The sequence below is a fragment of the Danio rerio genome, chromosome 25, assembly GCF_049306965.1.
Source record: "Danio rerio strain Tuebingen ecotype United States chromosome 25, GRCz12tu, whole genome shotgun sequence".
NCBI lineage: Eukaryota > Metazoa > Chordata > Actinopteri > Cypriniformes > Danionidae > Danio > Danio rerio.
In genome coordinates, this window is record NC_133200.1 from 24,868,942 (window position 1) to 24,883,712 (window position 14,771).

The 14,771-nt window shown below is 42.8% G+C and overlaps 1 protein-coding gene across 3 annotated transcripts in view; it reads right to left on the minus strand.

The window, feature by feature from the left end:
- The window catches only part of si:ch211-236l14.4, an 88,608-nt gene that overhangs the window by 4,076 nt on the left and 69,761 nt on the right, over positions 1 to 14,771 (minus strand). For all 3 annotated transcript variants that reach the window (XR_012400411.1, XM_021473876.3, XM_073943155.1), the window contains 2 exons: positions 6,812 to 6,933; positions 5,012 to 5,191 (listed from right to left, as the gene is read on the minus strand). Coding sequence is in view for 2 of the 3 variants with exons in the window: in XM_021473876.3 (XP_021329551.2) it covers positions 5,012 to 5,191; positions 6,812 to 6,933 (302 nt within the window). In the remaining variant the exon portion in view is untranslated. The remainder of the gene's footprint in view (positions 1 to 5,011; positions 5,192 to 6,811; positions 6,934 to 14,771) is intronic.

The window sequence follows — 14,771 nt, forward strand, 5'->3', positions numbered from 1 at the left end:
CAAAATACGCCAAAGCCCGAAACTGAAAGCGAGACGTGACCTTTAAGGGACTGTTAATATAGATTAATTAATCATTCTTACTGTTCAATGAATGCAAACTATCGTAGATTATTAAAGATCTCTCACAAACCTCTCTCTGCATGAAAGCTCCGCACCTTCAGCAAACCTCCTAATACCTGCAGCATGAGGACTTTATGGTTGTTTATGAGCGTCAAAAGTGGCTGATCTGTTCAGCGAAATATTTGACTGCGTGTCACTGCATATCAAACGACTTAAACGATGATATAACTGAAGAAATCTCCACTGTGGTGAGCAAGCTGCGCTTCTGACCAGCGCATCATCAATGACGTAAGTGTGCCCATGCCCGAATGTAATGCGAGCGCAGGCCATCGGGGGAGACGGGAGGGGGTCAAGCGTGCTTTGGCCCGGTTTAAGGCAACTGTACATAGTGAGAGTACGCCCTTAAAGCACAGGTGTCAAGGGCCACAGCTCTGCACAGTTTAGTTCCAACCCTGCTTCAACACACTGACCTGAAAGACTCAATTAGTTTGATCAGGTGTGTTTGACAAGAGTTTAAGACACCTATGTCTTAAAGTATCGAAACTATTTTCAATCATTTCAGTGTGAATGAACAACTTTGTAGAAATTACTGAAATTGATAGAGTGGACAAAGAGTTTTCAAATTTATTTGGATTAGTTTATACATTATATATGTAGCCTTAGGGTGCTTAGTATACTTCAAATAAAAGTGTAGAATGATTTAATGACATCATTTCGAACACAACCCTGCCCAAACTAAATTTATTTTTGAGTTCTGTTTTGTATCTGAAATGTATTTTTTAGTAGCTTTTTTACATCTAAGTCTACATCTCTTGGGCATAGTAGCTCAGTGGTTAGCAGTCACCTCACAGCAAGAAGGTTGCTTATTCGAGTCCTAGCTGGACCAGAAGGCATTTCTGTGTGGAGTCTCCCTGCAAGTTCAATTGGAGGTTCATTTCACTTTGGTGACCCCTGATAATCAGGGGCTTAGCTGAAGGATAGTGAGTGAGTGGGGTACATCTCTAGTGGTGCTTGGGGACTTCAATATCCACCTAGATAAACATTAGGCCACTCACTTGGCTTGTCACTTTTAATCTCAACCTAGTGTCAGGTAATTCAATTTCATTCACACATATCACTGTTCCACAGTTCATGTGATGTGTACTCCAGTGTATCACTTCCTCCTCACTTTTAACCTCATCCTAGCTCCTGACACAACACATAATACTCCACCGTAACCTACCCTCACTCTCACCCTCTAGGCTATACCCTATAATTTCACTTCCTTCCCCTAATCAGTTCTCATCACTTGATGCTAAGAGTGCTACTGACATTCCCTGTTCTACTCTGACATCTTGTTTAGACACATAAGACACATCCCCTTGGCTATCTGATGATCTCTGCAAGCACTGTTCCGAATACAGGCCTGCTGAGATGGTGTGGTGCAAAAATTCTACTGACTTTTGTGTGCATCAGTCACTTCTCTCTTCCATCTCTGCTAATATCACCACTGCAAAAAGCCCATTCTGCCACAACAAAAAGTTTCTTGCATAATGCTCTTTTTGTTCTCCTCCTCCGCTTCCACAGTCAACTCTAACAGCTGAAGAATTTCCCACATTCTTTATGAATAAAACATTTATAGAGGTTCAATTCTCAAATGACTACATCTTACTTGCAAACATAAATGCTCACATGCTTCTTTCTAGGTCAGGAAACTTAATCCTGGTGGGCTAATGTCCCTGCAGGGTTTTGCTCCAACACAAATCAAAAGATACCTGAACAAACTAATCAGTGGCTGTTTCTCAATATACGTTCTTCAGCGGTCTTGCGTCCTCGTGTTCTCGTGAAACGTCATCATCAGCTGCCTAAGTTCAGTTCCAATACTCAAGACTGCAAGTACGGAGGACGTGTGAAACTTCCCGGATGTGTTCTTGATATCGAGGACGCAACGATGCAGACTTGAGCACCGAACTCGCTCTGGAAGTCCCAGAAGTCATTGTGACTGGATGTGGGAAGCGCAGCATTTTATCTAGATTTATTATTAAAGTTCATAGATATGAATTATTTACCTCAGGAGTTTCCCTAAATGAAACAGTGAAAGTAAACATTACCATGGAAATCTTAATAAAGGAATAAACACATTAAGGGTGTTTGTTTGCCGAAATTCGTATTAAAATCTGTTTTATTTATATTGTGCAACATATATTTATAATGTTTTTATGCAAAGTATATATTTTGAAAAGGGGAAAAACAATAAATCGTTGTATGAGTGCTTTAATGTTTAAATAATTTACCATTTAAAACACGTGAAGGTCATGTGACCATCAGGAAGAACGCAGCATCTCAATTCTCAAAGGACGCGTTCTCTGTCCTCGCGGTCTCCTGAGTTTGTTCTTCTGAGGACACCTGGCAAGACCGGTCTTCACAAGAACACAAGTCCGTTCTCTGCGTTCTTGGAATTGAGAAACAGCCAGTGTCTTCAAGATCACTAGAATGCTACTAGCAGGTGTGTTTGATTAGGGTTACAGCAAAACTCTGCAGGACACCGACCCTTCAGGATCAAGGTTTTCCATTCCTTCTCAAGGTAGAAATAGCAAATAAAAGTCCCCTAAAAGGTAAAAGGAGAATTCTACAAATTCATTATCACAATTATCTAACAACTTGTTCACCTACTTTAAAGCCCTTCAAGCCATTTGCCAAGTATCGCCTGCCCTTACTGACATCATTAACATATCCTTTCATTCTGATACTTTACCTGCAGCATGTAAGCAGACTTGGGGACACTACTGTTTCAGAACTCCCAGCATCTTTAGAAACCACAGTCTGGTACCTCTTCTAATAATTAGAATATAACTTAAATAAGCAAGCTGGGTTCAACCAAGTCTCTGCCTTTTTTTTTTTTTTTTTTTTTTACAAAGAATAACTTCCTTTAAAAGTAACCATTCCGATGTAAAAAGCAGACCATCAAATGAGTCTGCCCTACTCTTGATTAAAGTTCTAAGACTTGCAAGTGCTGCTTTCAAATCACCAGTTCTCAATTTGTTGGATCTATCTATTGCAGAGATGGGTCTGGAGGGCCACTGTCCTGTAGATTTTATCTCTAACTCAAATCAAACACACCTGCTTGTATCTTTCTAGTGATCTTGATGATACAGTTTAGCTTGTTCAGGTGTGTTTAATTAGGGTTGGAGCAAAACTCAGCAGGACAGTTGCCCTCTAGGACTGAAGTTGCCCATGCCTGCAATAGACAGATCCAACAAGGTGAAAACTGATGATTTGAAAAGCAGCTTCTGCAAGTTTTAGTGCTTGAATTGAGAGCAGGGTACAATGAACCACCAAATTCTGCTATCTGTCTTTGTCCCAGAAGCTATCAGTCTTTCTGAGAAGTGGCAACATCTAGATACTTAGGTGCTTCAGGATTTAGATCTCGAACCACTCCTCTTCTCTACCTACAGCAGGAGTGTCCAAAGTCAGTCCTGGAGGGCTGGTGTCCTGCTGACTTTAGTTCCAACTTGCTTCAACACACCTGCATGGAAGTTTCTAGCATACCTAGCAAGAGCTTGATTAGCTGGTTAGGGTTTGTTTGATTAGGGTTGGAGCTAAACTCTCCAGGACACCGGCCCTTCAGGACAGAGTGTGGACACCCCTGACCTACATGGTATCTCGAGTATCTGTCATTCAAAAACATGTTTTTCATATCACATATGCCAATGACACTCTTTATCATTTTATCTTATTTTCGACTGATGTCAGAAATCTTGTTGAATAAAGAATAATCACTATTGGCTCAACTTTGCCAAGAATGTCCTGCTTGTTATTTCATCAAACCCAAAGCTCTTCTCTATCAGTGCAAAGAGGAACTTCAAAGTTCAACTGATCAATAGTCACAACTCCACAGACAGCATTAGTAGGGATGCCTGGCAATGCAGATTTGCCTTATACAACATATAAGAGGTATGAGGAGAGTCCTTGCCCCAGGAGGAGGAGTTCAAGTACACTGGGTATTTGTTCACGAGTAAGGGAAGAATGGAATGTGAGATAGAATGAATTGGTGCAATGGCAGCAGCAATGTGGTCAATGCACCAGTCTGTTTTGAATAAGGAGCTGAGCCAAAAAGGCAAAGGTTTACCAGCCAATCTATGTTCCTACTCTTGTTCCTTCCTACTTATGATCATGAGCTTTAGGTCATGCCTAAAAGACTAAGATCTCTGATACAATTGGCCGAAATGTGGCTAAAAAAGAACATTAGGAGAATCAGGCCCTTCCTGCAAGCTACAAAACTCCTTGTTCAAGCTCTTATCTGTCCAGGCTAGACAACAGAAGTGCTCTCTTCATAGGTTTTCCAGTCAGATCTGTAAAACCTTTGCAACTGAAAAGCAAGAGTGGTCTATAACAAGCTGAAAATAGCTTACTTTTTAACTTAAATGCCACTTATATAAAAGACCTTCGCCACCCAAAATCTTGGATTCTCCCAGTAAGTGTTGAATTATGGTGCCATTCCAAACAGGCACAGAATCTCTTTCAAGGACTTTTAACTGTTTTCTGCTGGTGGAATCATCAATCATAGAACTTGATCTGAGCAGCTGAGCCTTAGACTAACTCAGAAATGTCAAAGCATTTATAAACGGTATATAGTATATGTAACCCCCCCAGCTCCATGCTGGGATTGAACCGGCAATCTTTCACATGGGAGTCGGTTGCTCTAACAAAGGGGCTAAAGACCCCTGCCTCTAGTTTCTGTCGCTAGAGCACATTTAGGAGGTCAGAGGAGTGAGGCTTACCTGCACAGCACTTCACTAGCTGGTCTATATATATATATATATATATATATATATATATATATATATATATATATATATATATATATATATATATATATATGTGTGTGTGTAAATGACAATCAGTGGCTGCAGTGGCAAAGAAAAAACCTAACCATAGAGCCCATTATCTTACTTTTCCAAAAGCTGCTTACCTCATCTCCAATGAGAAACTCATCATCAATGCTGAAAGTGATTGGGTCATTTGGACTAAGCCACCACAGTGGTCTGTAGATGGGGTTTCCAGTCTCTTGCCATTCGTCTGCGTATTTCAGTATCAAAGGAACTACGAAGTCATGATGCTTGGCTATGTAGAACCTGGTGAGGTTTAGAACCTAGACAGAAAAGTGAATGCTTAATAAACTTATATGAAAGAGGATGTGAGTTTTTCTTAACACCATTCTTGTCTAGTTCTGCTGTGGTTAGTTTTTAACATTCCTTAAGAGGTCACATCCATCAGTTAACATAGCCAGTCTCTGGTGACGAAAACTAAGCAAAACCACATTCATAAAAAAAGTATCCTCTAGATGAAAACAGTTTCATGAGATGAATTTTGAATAACTGCCTGCGCTCAGCCTAATTTTAAATAGAGAAAACAGGCATGTGGCTTCCCGTTTTGCTCCTATTTATACTAAGTGTAGTCGCTGAGTTCAGAGGGAAATAACTCAAGAATTGAAATAACAGCAAGAGACAATGTCTGGTATAATCAGCATATTAAAAATTAAAACTAACGACTACGGATTTAAGAGGGTTAAAATTGTCAAGATAATTTCCATGATCCAAGATCAAAACCATTTTATGGTCCAGTAACGATTCTCACATAGGCATAGAGTTCCTAAAAGAAGCGGAAAAAAATCTGTCATGATTTATTTACTGTAAATCCACTTGACACTTAAAACTTTCCCATAATTTTGTTAACATGGGAACGTGGATACACCAAAGAACATTTCAAAAGCAGTTTTATAGATGCTGTGTTACTTTTGAGAATAATAACTCAAACTTCTGTTGTTTCTATTGTATTTAGAAAAATATTTAAAGCTTTAAAATTTAGCACCTAAATAGTTTTCTTTCAAATTTCTCTCTTTCATTATATTCCACAAAAGTATGAAAGTTCTTCTACATTCTGCTAAATATAACTATCTGGGGCGGACTGGCCATAGGACGCACCGGGACATTTCCTGGTGGCCTGACGGTCAATTTGGCCCGCCACTGGGAATCTGGCCTGCCTCCCCTCATCAATTACTAATCGCTGGATCAACCGCACCTCCCCCCCTGCTTTTCAGTTACCTAACCACCAACACCCCCCCCCCCCCCTTTACTTACCGAATTCTTATGTGGACTGAGGTAACAATAACTATCCCGGGTTAAAATGCTGCCCCAGTCCACCCTTGCTATATTTGTCCATTTGTAGAAGTGAAACTCTTCTAATCTATCAGTGATTCAAACAAAACAACACTGACCACCCCTATTATGGACTGTAAAGTCAAATCGTATATGAAACCTGTAATTGTCTCTGGAAATCACTCTTATCCAGTGATTCATTATCATTCCTGGTCTAGCAGTTCTCATTACAGTTGAGATTGAGGGTCATAAATTTTAAAGAGATGTTAATGCAGACCAGATGGACCCTTAACCACAGGTGATATTAGGGAAAGGCCAAGCAAGAAGTAACGCAAGAAAAACAGCCACCTGGAGGATCCTCTCTACCAATCTATAACTCAAACTGGGCTCTAAAGGCTCAACAATATCATTGCTTGAGACTAGATATTCTGCTGTGTATTTAACTAGTATTTTGAGAGGGACATTCTCATGGTACACCATGGCGTGTATGAGTATTACATTCCCGAACTTATGTTAGCAGTGTAAAAGAATCTCTGATTGACTTTCTGATTGCTTGGTTACAGGTGAAAGCTAAAACTCATAAGGGGCCCAAGACCTACACTAGGGGCACTCACCCATTCCTTCTCAAAGACCCATGGAGGTGTCTGGAAGCTGATGACAGGAAGAAAGGCTGCAATCCCCAGCCAGCGAATGAAGAGCTCATCATCGCCAACCAATTCAGGAGAGAGAGAGCCTCCTGCGAGCGAGAGAAATGTAATTTATTTACGTAAAAAAACTGTATATTCAATAAAATTAATAGAAATGTTTTTATGTATGTTTTATTGAATCACCCAAAGTGTGTTTTTGTTTTCGTTGAAAGACATGATGTTTCCTTAGATGTTACAAGTGGTGATTATAACAACAGTAAAATATTTATATGATTTTCTATTACAGTAATTTACAGAAATTTGTCTTTAAAGGTCCAAATACACTTATGACAAATTTGTTTTTCGTTCGTCTTTTAGATCTTAAAAAATACCCAAGCTGCGGTGTACTTTTAGTGTAAATCCTGACACTGAAAGGAATGTTTTGATGAATATGTAATATCTCCACATGGTCTAATTTGGTTCAATATCATGTCACAGCAGTGGATACAGTATATTTATTCCTTCATTGTCAAAACAGCTATACCTCTAAATCAGTGTTTCTCAACCATGTTCCTGGAGGACTACCAACACTGCATGTTTGTGTGTCTCCTTTGTGTGTTACACCAATTACAGGTCTTTCAGTCTCTGCTAATGAGCTGATGATCTGAATCAGGTGTGTTTGGTTAAGGAGACATGAAAAATGTGCAGAGCTGGTAGTCCTCCAGGAATGGGGTTGAGAAACACTGCTCTAAATGGTCCAAAAAACAAGCCAAATGTTTTATATCTCATCTCTCTCTCTCTCCCTGTCTCTCTCTCTTTCTCTTTAATATACATTTATATATTGGATTTCAAGAGTTCACACTTAGATATTGCTTGACGACTGTAAGCAGGTTTGGCATGCTGTCCCGGGAGAGAACCCTGAGCTCGGAGATAGTTGAGCCCAGGGCTCCCGCCAGGTCCATAGAGCATGTAAGGGGAGTACGAGATCAGGTGGTTCTCGAGAGCTCCCCTTTTTTAAAGGGAGGAAAGGAGGAGATAGGGGGTGGATGGGGGGTTTCTTCGGAAAACGAAGGTAAGGGAGTAATATCTAGCTAGGCTATTTATAGTAATTTGGAATAGATCTGATTGGCTAACTAATGAGTGTAGATAGGCGGCCAGCTGCGGTCAATTATATCACGTGCTCCTCTCGAAATTAGTTTAAAAACTTCACTTCAAGAGTTCACACTTAGATATTGCTTGACGACTGTAAGCAGGTTTGGCATGCTGTCCCGGGAGAGAACCCTGAGCTCGGAGATAGTTGAGCCCAGGGCTCCCGCCAGGTCCATAGAGCATGTAAGGGGAGTACGAGATCAGGTGGTTCTCGAGAGCTCCCCAAATGCATGAAGCTCGGGACAGCAGCCGTGTATTCGAAGAAACTCCCCAAAAGGCTTGAAATGCTATATCCGGCTGCTGGATATAGTTATTTGAAAGGAAATGTAAAGAGGGCTCCTTGGAGCAAAGGGTGAAACAGGTTTCTGCGGGAACCCGAGCAGAGTTGGCTTGGGCTGTGAGTACTCTTGCTGGAGTAGAGACTCGGGGAGACCCCTGCGGGGGTCAGAGCCATGGGGTGGGCGGGAATCCTGCTGGAGTCATTACAAGGGAAGGGGAGTGAAGGACTCCGGCTGGAGAGGGGGGTGAAGGGGGGCAGGGGGGGCGGGGACTCCAAAGGAGTAATTTGCTCGAGGAACACTCCTTGCGGAGATAGAGCTGGGAGGTGGCAGCACTATATATAATTATATATTTATATGAAACATATAGATATATAAATATATAATGGGGTAATCTAGGGCCTTGGGGGGGGGCGTTTTTTACTGACTCTTGAGAGAGTCGAAGCTCTTGGCTCTCCTGCGGGAGAGAGAGCTGTATGTGCCATCTCCAGCTGGAGTCGGGAAAAGGAATGGTCGGTGAAGCCCCAGCTGGAGGGTGAAATGGCAGTTGGGCGATGACCCCTGCGGGGGTCCGGTGCTCGGGATTAACTCCGCGGGAGTTAGAGCGTGAGGGTGACAGCACTATATATAAATATATATTTATATGCGTGGGTGCATATATATATACATATATATAAATAAATTTAAAAAATAAAAGATAAATGTGAGAAATAAACAGAAATAAATGAATAAAAGCTAGGGCCGGGGAGGGTCGGTGACATGGCTAGTGTCACAGCTCAGGGCTGGGTGAGCTATTTGGCTGGCTCCAGTAGGAGTCTGGAAAGATGAGGGGAAGGTGAAGACTCTTTCTGGAGGGTGACGGGCGGTATAGGTGCTCTGGGGGTGTTCCTGCGGGAACAGAGCGTGAGGGTGACAGCACTATATATAAATTCATATTTATATGCGTGGGTGCATATAGATGTGAATTTATACAAATAAAATCAAACAAAGAGAAAATAAATAGTGCTATACTATATGTCATTGAAATGACATATAATATAAAAAGCTAAGGCCGGGCCGTGAGATGATTCCTGCGGGAATCGAAGCTCGGGGTAACGCCCCTGCGGGGGCCAGAGCCATGGGGGGGGGCGGGGTCCTACAGAAGTTAGAAAAGTTGATGGGCAGTGAAAACTTCTGTGGCAGCGGCCAGGGGGGGCGGGGGTGACGGGGGGGCCTGGGCAGGGAAAGAACTCTTACTGTAGTTGGGTGAGTGAAAAGGGGGAGAAGGCTGAGTGCAAATCAGCTGGAAGGAAGAAAAGAAATTAGATGGCTGGGTCATGCCCGCGCCCTTGAGAGACTTGGTAGTTCCTCTGCCCTCGGGAAGCTGGTATAGCTGGGTTGTGTTCTTTCCTTGTACTAGGCTCGTGCCTTTGGCCGCTGGGATAACTGCAACGGCTGGTGAGAGTCCTCTGGGCTTCCCTGAGATGACTGTGGCTGAGTCGGATGTAGGTTTTGAAGGCGTCAGAAGACCACCTTCCTAGTGTTTGTATGTGTTGTTGTGATAACCCTTTGTGTGCTGCTGTAGTGGCGGCTCCAATTCTGAATGAGTGACTGGAGTATGATTCTGATGGGAAGCCTGAGTTGGTTAGGACATATTTAAGGTGTTTTTGGAACCAAAAGCGTGTCACTGGGTGGTGTGTGTCGTCTATGAAAAGGGGGTCTAGGGGACTTGCACTTAGTGTTTTCCTGTAGTGTGTGTAAGCTAGAAGAGTTTGGAATGGGCTTGTGGGGGAGGGAATGTTGAATATGTAGATGTAATGTCCCTTTCTGGATTGATCTGTTTTACTTTGCTTAATGAGGAAAGCAATTGTTTCCTCATCAATCAAGGTCAGATCTGCTATAGTAGGGTGGATAGAGGGATCGAATTTAGATGTAACTGTAAATTCAGAACATCTTAGAAATCCAAAAAAGGCAAGAATAAACATTGCATCTAGGGTATGATCTGTATGAAATGAAAAATAGCCTTTCCTCAGTGTGGAAATGCATTTAGCTAGTATGTTGTGTGTGATGGGTAGCCTTGTGTCTGGGAGGGGGGGGCGGGTCTTCTGAATGCCTTTAATAAGAAGGCTAGTTTGTGAGTTAGTGATAGATTCAGAACTGGAGCCGTACATGAGTTTGTGAAAAAACTGAATGCCACTTAAATAGCTCTTAATCGAGTTTGCCTGGATATGTTTGTGAGAATGAAGGTAAGTGATAAATGATGTGATTGTAAGTAGGGAGAAATTGGGGAATGTAGTGTTGTATAGTGAATGGAAATGTTTGAATGTTTTCCATGCAGTGAGATAAGCTTGTAAGGTTCTTGGAGCCACCGCTTGCATAATGAGAGATATGGATGCTTGGTGCAGATCGTGCATGGGATGATTTATTGGAATATCATCTCTGAATAAGGAGGGATGGGCGTCGGGTGCTGCTCCGCCTCCGGCGCTAATTCTCTGAATTTCTGAAAATGAAGACGAGAGAGAGAGTCATCAATTTGATTATGAAAACCAGGAACATGTACAGCAGTTATAATAAACTGTTTTTTGGCTGAAGTCCAAATAAGGCATCGGAGAAGCGGCATTAGAGGAGTGAGAGCGCCCTCTATTAATGCAGTGAACGACGGCTTCATTGTCACAGTGAATGAGAATGCTGGAAGCAGACCATTCATCTCCCCATAATAGGGTCGCGACGACTATGGGGTATAGTTCGAATAATGCAGATGAATATTGGTGTAATGGAACCTCTAACATTTGGGGGGGCCAATCGGATGCGAACCAGCGGCTTTGGTAGTAACCGCCAAATCCTATGGAGGGTGCAGCGTCTGTATAAAGATGGATGTCTACGGGGGATGAAATTAAATCACTATAAAAGAAAGAACAGCCGTTCCAGCACTTAAGGAAGGAAATCCAGAGGCTGAGTTCGTTTCGGCATGGATCGGATAAGGATATATTTTCTTCTAGACTCTGAACTGATGCTGCGAGTTGAAGGAGGTGAGTGACGAACGGGCGTCCTTGAGGTATGATGCGCATGGCGAAATTTAAATGTCCTAATATTGACAGCAGTTCGCGTTTAGAACATTCTTGTTTCTCCAAAAATATGGAAGATAGAGAAATGATGCGATCGACTTTCTCTTTGGGTAAAGATGCTTGAAATTTGTTAGAGTCCAAATTGATGCCTAAGAATTCTATGAAGGTGCTGGGGCCGGCGGTTTTTTCTTCAGCTAGAGGGATGCCGAGTTTGGCAAACACTGCTTTGGTAATCTCTAGGTGTTTAGCAGGTGGGGAATTTGGAGGGGAAATTATGAGGAAATCATCTAGTAGGTGGACTACGTGCGGAATGCCGTAATTGTTAGCGAGGATCCAGCATAATGCTTCTGAAAGCATGTCGAAGATTTTGGGGCTACTTCTGCAGCCGAAGGTTAAACGGACTGCAAAGTAGAATTGGGATTTCCAATTAATGCCAAAGAGATGCCAGAACTCGGGATGCAATGGCATAATTTTGAAAGCTGACGTGATGTCTACTTTCGCGAGCCAGGCGTCGCGTCCGACGAGTTTAATTAAAGAAATGGCTTGGTCTATATCGTGGTAATTCAGAGAGAATTCGTCAGGTGAAATTATGCTGTTGACACTTGAATAGGCGGAATTATGGGGAGAAGACAGGTCGATAATTAGCCGTTTTTTGCCCGAAAATTTTCTGGTCGCTACTCCAATTGGGCTGACTCGATAGGTGCTAAACGGGGGGGCAAGAAAGGGACCGATCATAAATTTATTATCAATCTCTTTCTTTATTAATTGCTCCACCACTTCTGGTTCAGCGTTAGCAGATTGAAGGTTAGGACATGCGAGGTTATAGGAAGGAAGAGTCGAAACACCGGGGTGGAATCCATTAGACAGACCTGAAATGAGAAATTCAGAAAAGTTAGGATCAGGGTGCATGCATAATTCATGGTAAAGATTAGAAATATTGACAGGAGTCGACAAATAGGATCTATGTTTTTTATTTGCTTTCCACACTTGGCAGACTACTCGAGCATGAGCGCCACCGCAGTAACTGCAAATGTGTAAGTATTTGCAAGGGTGGCGGAAACATCTGGCTGCGTTAAAGTTATTGCAAGCTAGAGATGATGGAGGGTTTTGAGAGGAGGGAGGGGGGAGAAGAGCAGGGATAGCAGAGGTAGATGGGCGGGGTACGTAACTAGTGGATCTTGGGGTTAGTAGTTCTTTCTCAGTGGAGGGGATTATGAAGGGACAGGAAGTGGTTGGGTGAAGGTTTGAGCGGCAGACCGCGCAGGAAAGATTGCGGCATCCTAGAAAAACTCTGTTATGGAGATCAGTGTCCAAAGCCCCCCAATAAGAACACTGATTCCATTGAGCAACGCGAATAGCGCATTTTGCTGAAAATAATTTGTGATATGTATAGAAATGCGTTCCCCCATAGGAGAGTGCGAGCTCCGAAATGATAGCCATATAGTCGTTCAGCTCGCGCCTCCTATGGGGAAAGACAGAGCAGATGGTGTCTGTATAACGTGAGAAAGCTACGTGGAATTCGGCTATTGTGAGTGTGCGAGGTTGAGAGCTGACTGGTGATTTAAGTGTAATGGTGAATTCGCCGCAATCCACCTGTCGATCTGCCGAGGGAGGTGCAATAGGTGAAAGGAGTGTAGAGAGGTCTATGTCTGCACCTGATAGGATGAGGTTCCTGACTGTGTTGGAGATCTGAGGTGGTTCCAGGACTGGAGCGTTATGCGGAATGGGAAGGGGTGTGGCTGTGGCTAGGGTGAAGGGGGCTCGTGCGGAAGATGTGTTAGTACAGAAAGCATTTTGTTGGGGAGGGTTAGTAATGGAAGTGGGTGCTTGAAGGGGTGTAGAGGGAAAAAAGGGGGGATTAGTAGATGAAAAATTAGCAGGCAGAGGGAGAGCGTTGGAGCTTGTAGGAAAGGATTGAGTGGGAATAAGTTGGGTTGAAGAATGAGGGAGATTAGAAGAAAGATTGGGAATAAGTTGAGTTGAGGAATGAGGGAGATTAGAAGAAAGAGAGAACTGAGGAGGGTTGAGAGTCGGGGGAATTGCTTGAAGAGTCGGACTGGAGTTTTCGCTGGATTGTGGGGCTGGAGGCCAAAGGAGGGGGATGGGAAGTCCTGGAGTGGCATGATTGTCCGGTGGATTCACTGTGTGTTGGTTGGTAGAAGGTGCTGTCTGTCCTGTAGCTTGAGGTTGCTTTTTATTAGTTTTCTTGGTTGCTTTCTTGGGTGGTCCAGGGGGGTTTCTTGAGTGCTGAGTAGCGGAGGGTTGTGGATAGGGGGTGTGGCGGGAGCGAGTTGGTCTACTGTCTTGGGGAGGCGGAGTTGGTGACGGGATGGCTTCGTACAGTTTCAGAAGTTCGGATTTATTGCAGCGGGTGGGGATGGAAATTCCGGCGTTTGTGAGTGACTGGCGGAGTTCAGAAACAGTCATTTTGTTGGATGTGATGGATGAAGATCTTGCAGAGGCGTAGGATGAAGCGGGAGACGGTAAGTTGCGGTTTGGAGATGGAGATTGCGTGCGGCAATGGGTTCTTGTGACTGTGGAGCGGATGGGTCTTCGGCCTCTGATAGGAGCCTCGGTGTTTATTTGGGTTTGTTGTTGTGTTTGGGCTGGTGTTTCCGGGAGAGCTGGTGTGTTGGTTCCTTCCATGTTGCTTGTTGATGGCTTTGATGTTGGATTGTTCTGTTTAGGTTGTGAGTTCTTTCTGTTGTTGTCGCTGTTTTGTTGTAGCTGTTGTTGTAGTAGCTGTTGTTGTTGAAGCTGTTGTTGTTGTAACGTTAGCTGTTATTGTTGATGTAGGCTGTTGTTGCTGTTGTTGTTGCTGTTGTTGTTGTTGTTGCTGTTGTTGATGTTGTAGCTGTTGTAGTAGCTGTTGTTGTAGCTGTTGTTGTAGCTGTTGTTGTAGCTGTTGTTGTAGCTGTTGTCGTTGTTGTTGTTTGTTGTCGAGGGTTTTCGGTAGTTTGTTAGGAGCAGGGTTTGTCCTTGTTCTTCGGAAAACGAAGGTAAGGGAGTAATATCTAGCTAGGCTATTTATAGTAATTTGGAATAGATCTGATTGGCTAACTAATGAGTGTAGATAGGCGGCCAGCTGCGGTCAATTATATCACGTGCTCCTCTCGAAATTAGTTTAAAAACTTCACTTATGGGTTACTTTTAAGCTGGTAAAGATTTAACTGTACCATTATGTGTCTCTATAGCTGCATGGAAGTTATTAATGAAGATAATTCTTTTATTTAGCAAATTATTAAAGGTGCCATAGAATGAAAATCTGGATATACCTATAACTTAATAATAAAAGTTCAGTACATGTTCTCTTGTAAATCTCCGTAAAATCCCCAGTAAAAACAGGCCAATTGGAACAAAAAATTAATACTGTGACAATCCAAAACAGATTCTCAATATGCACACCTCAGACAGCATTTGACTGGCAACAAAGTTTCCTAGTGACATCACAACAATGATATTTTTTCCTAATTTAAA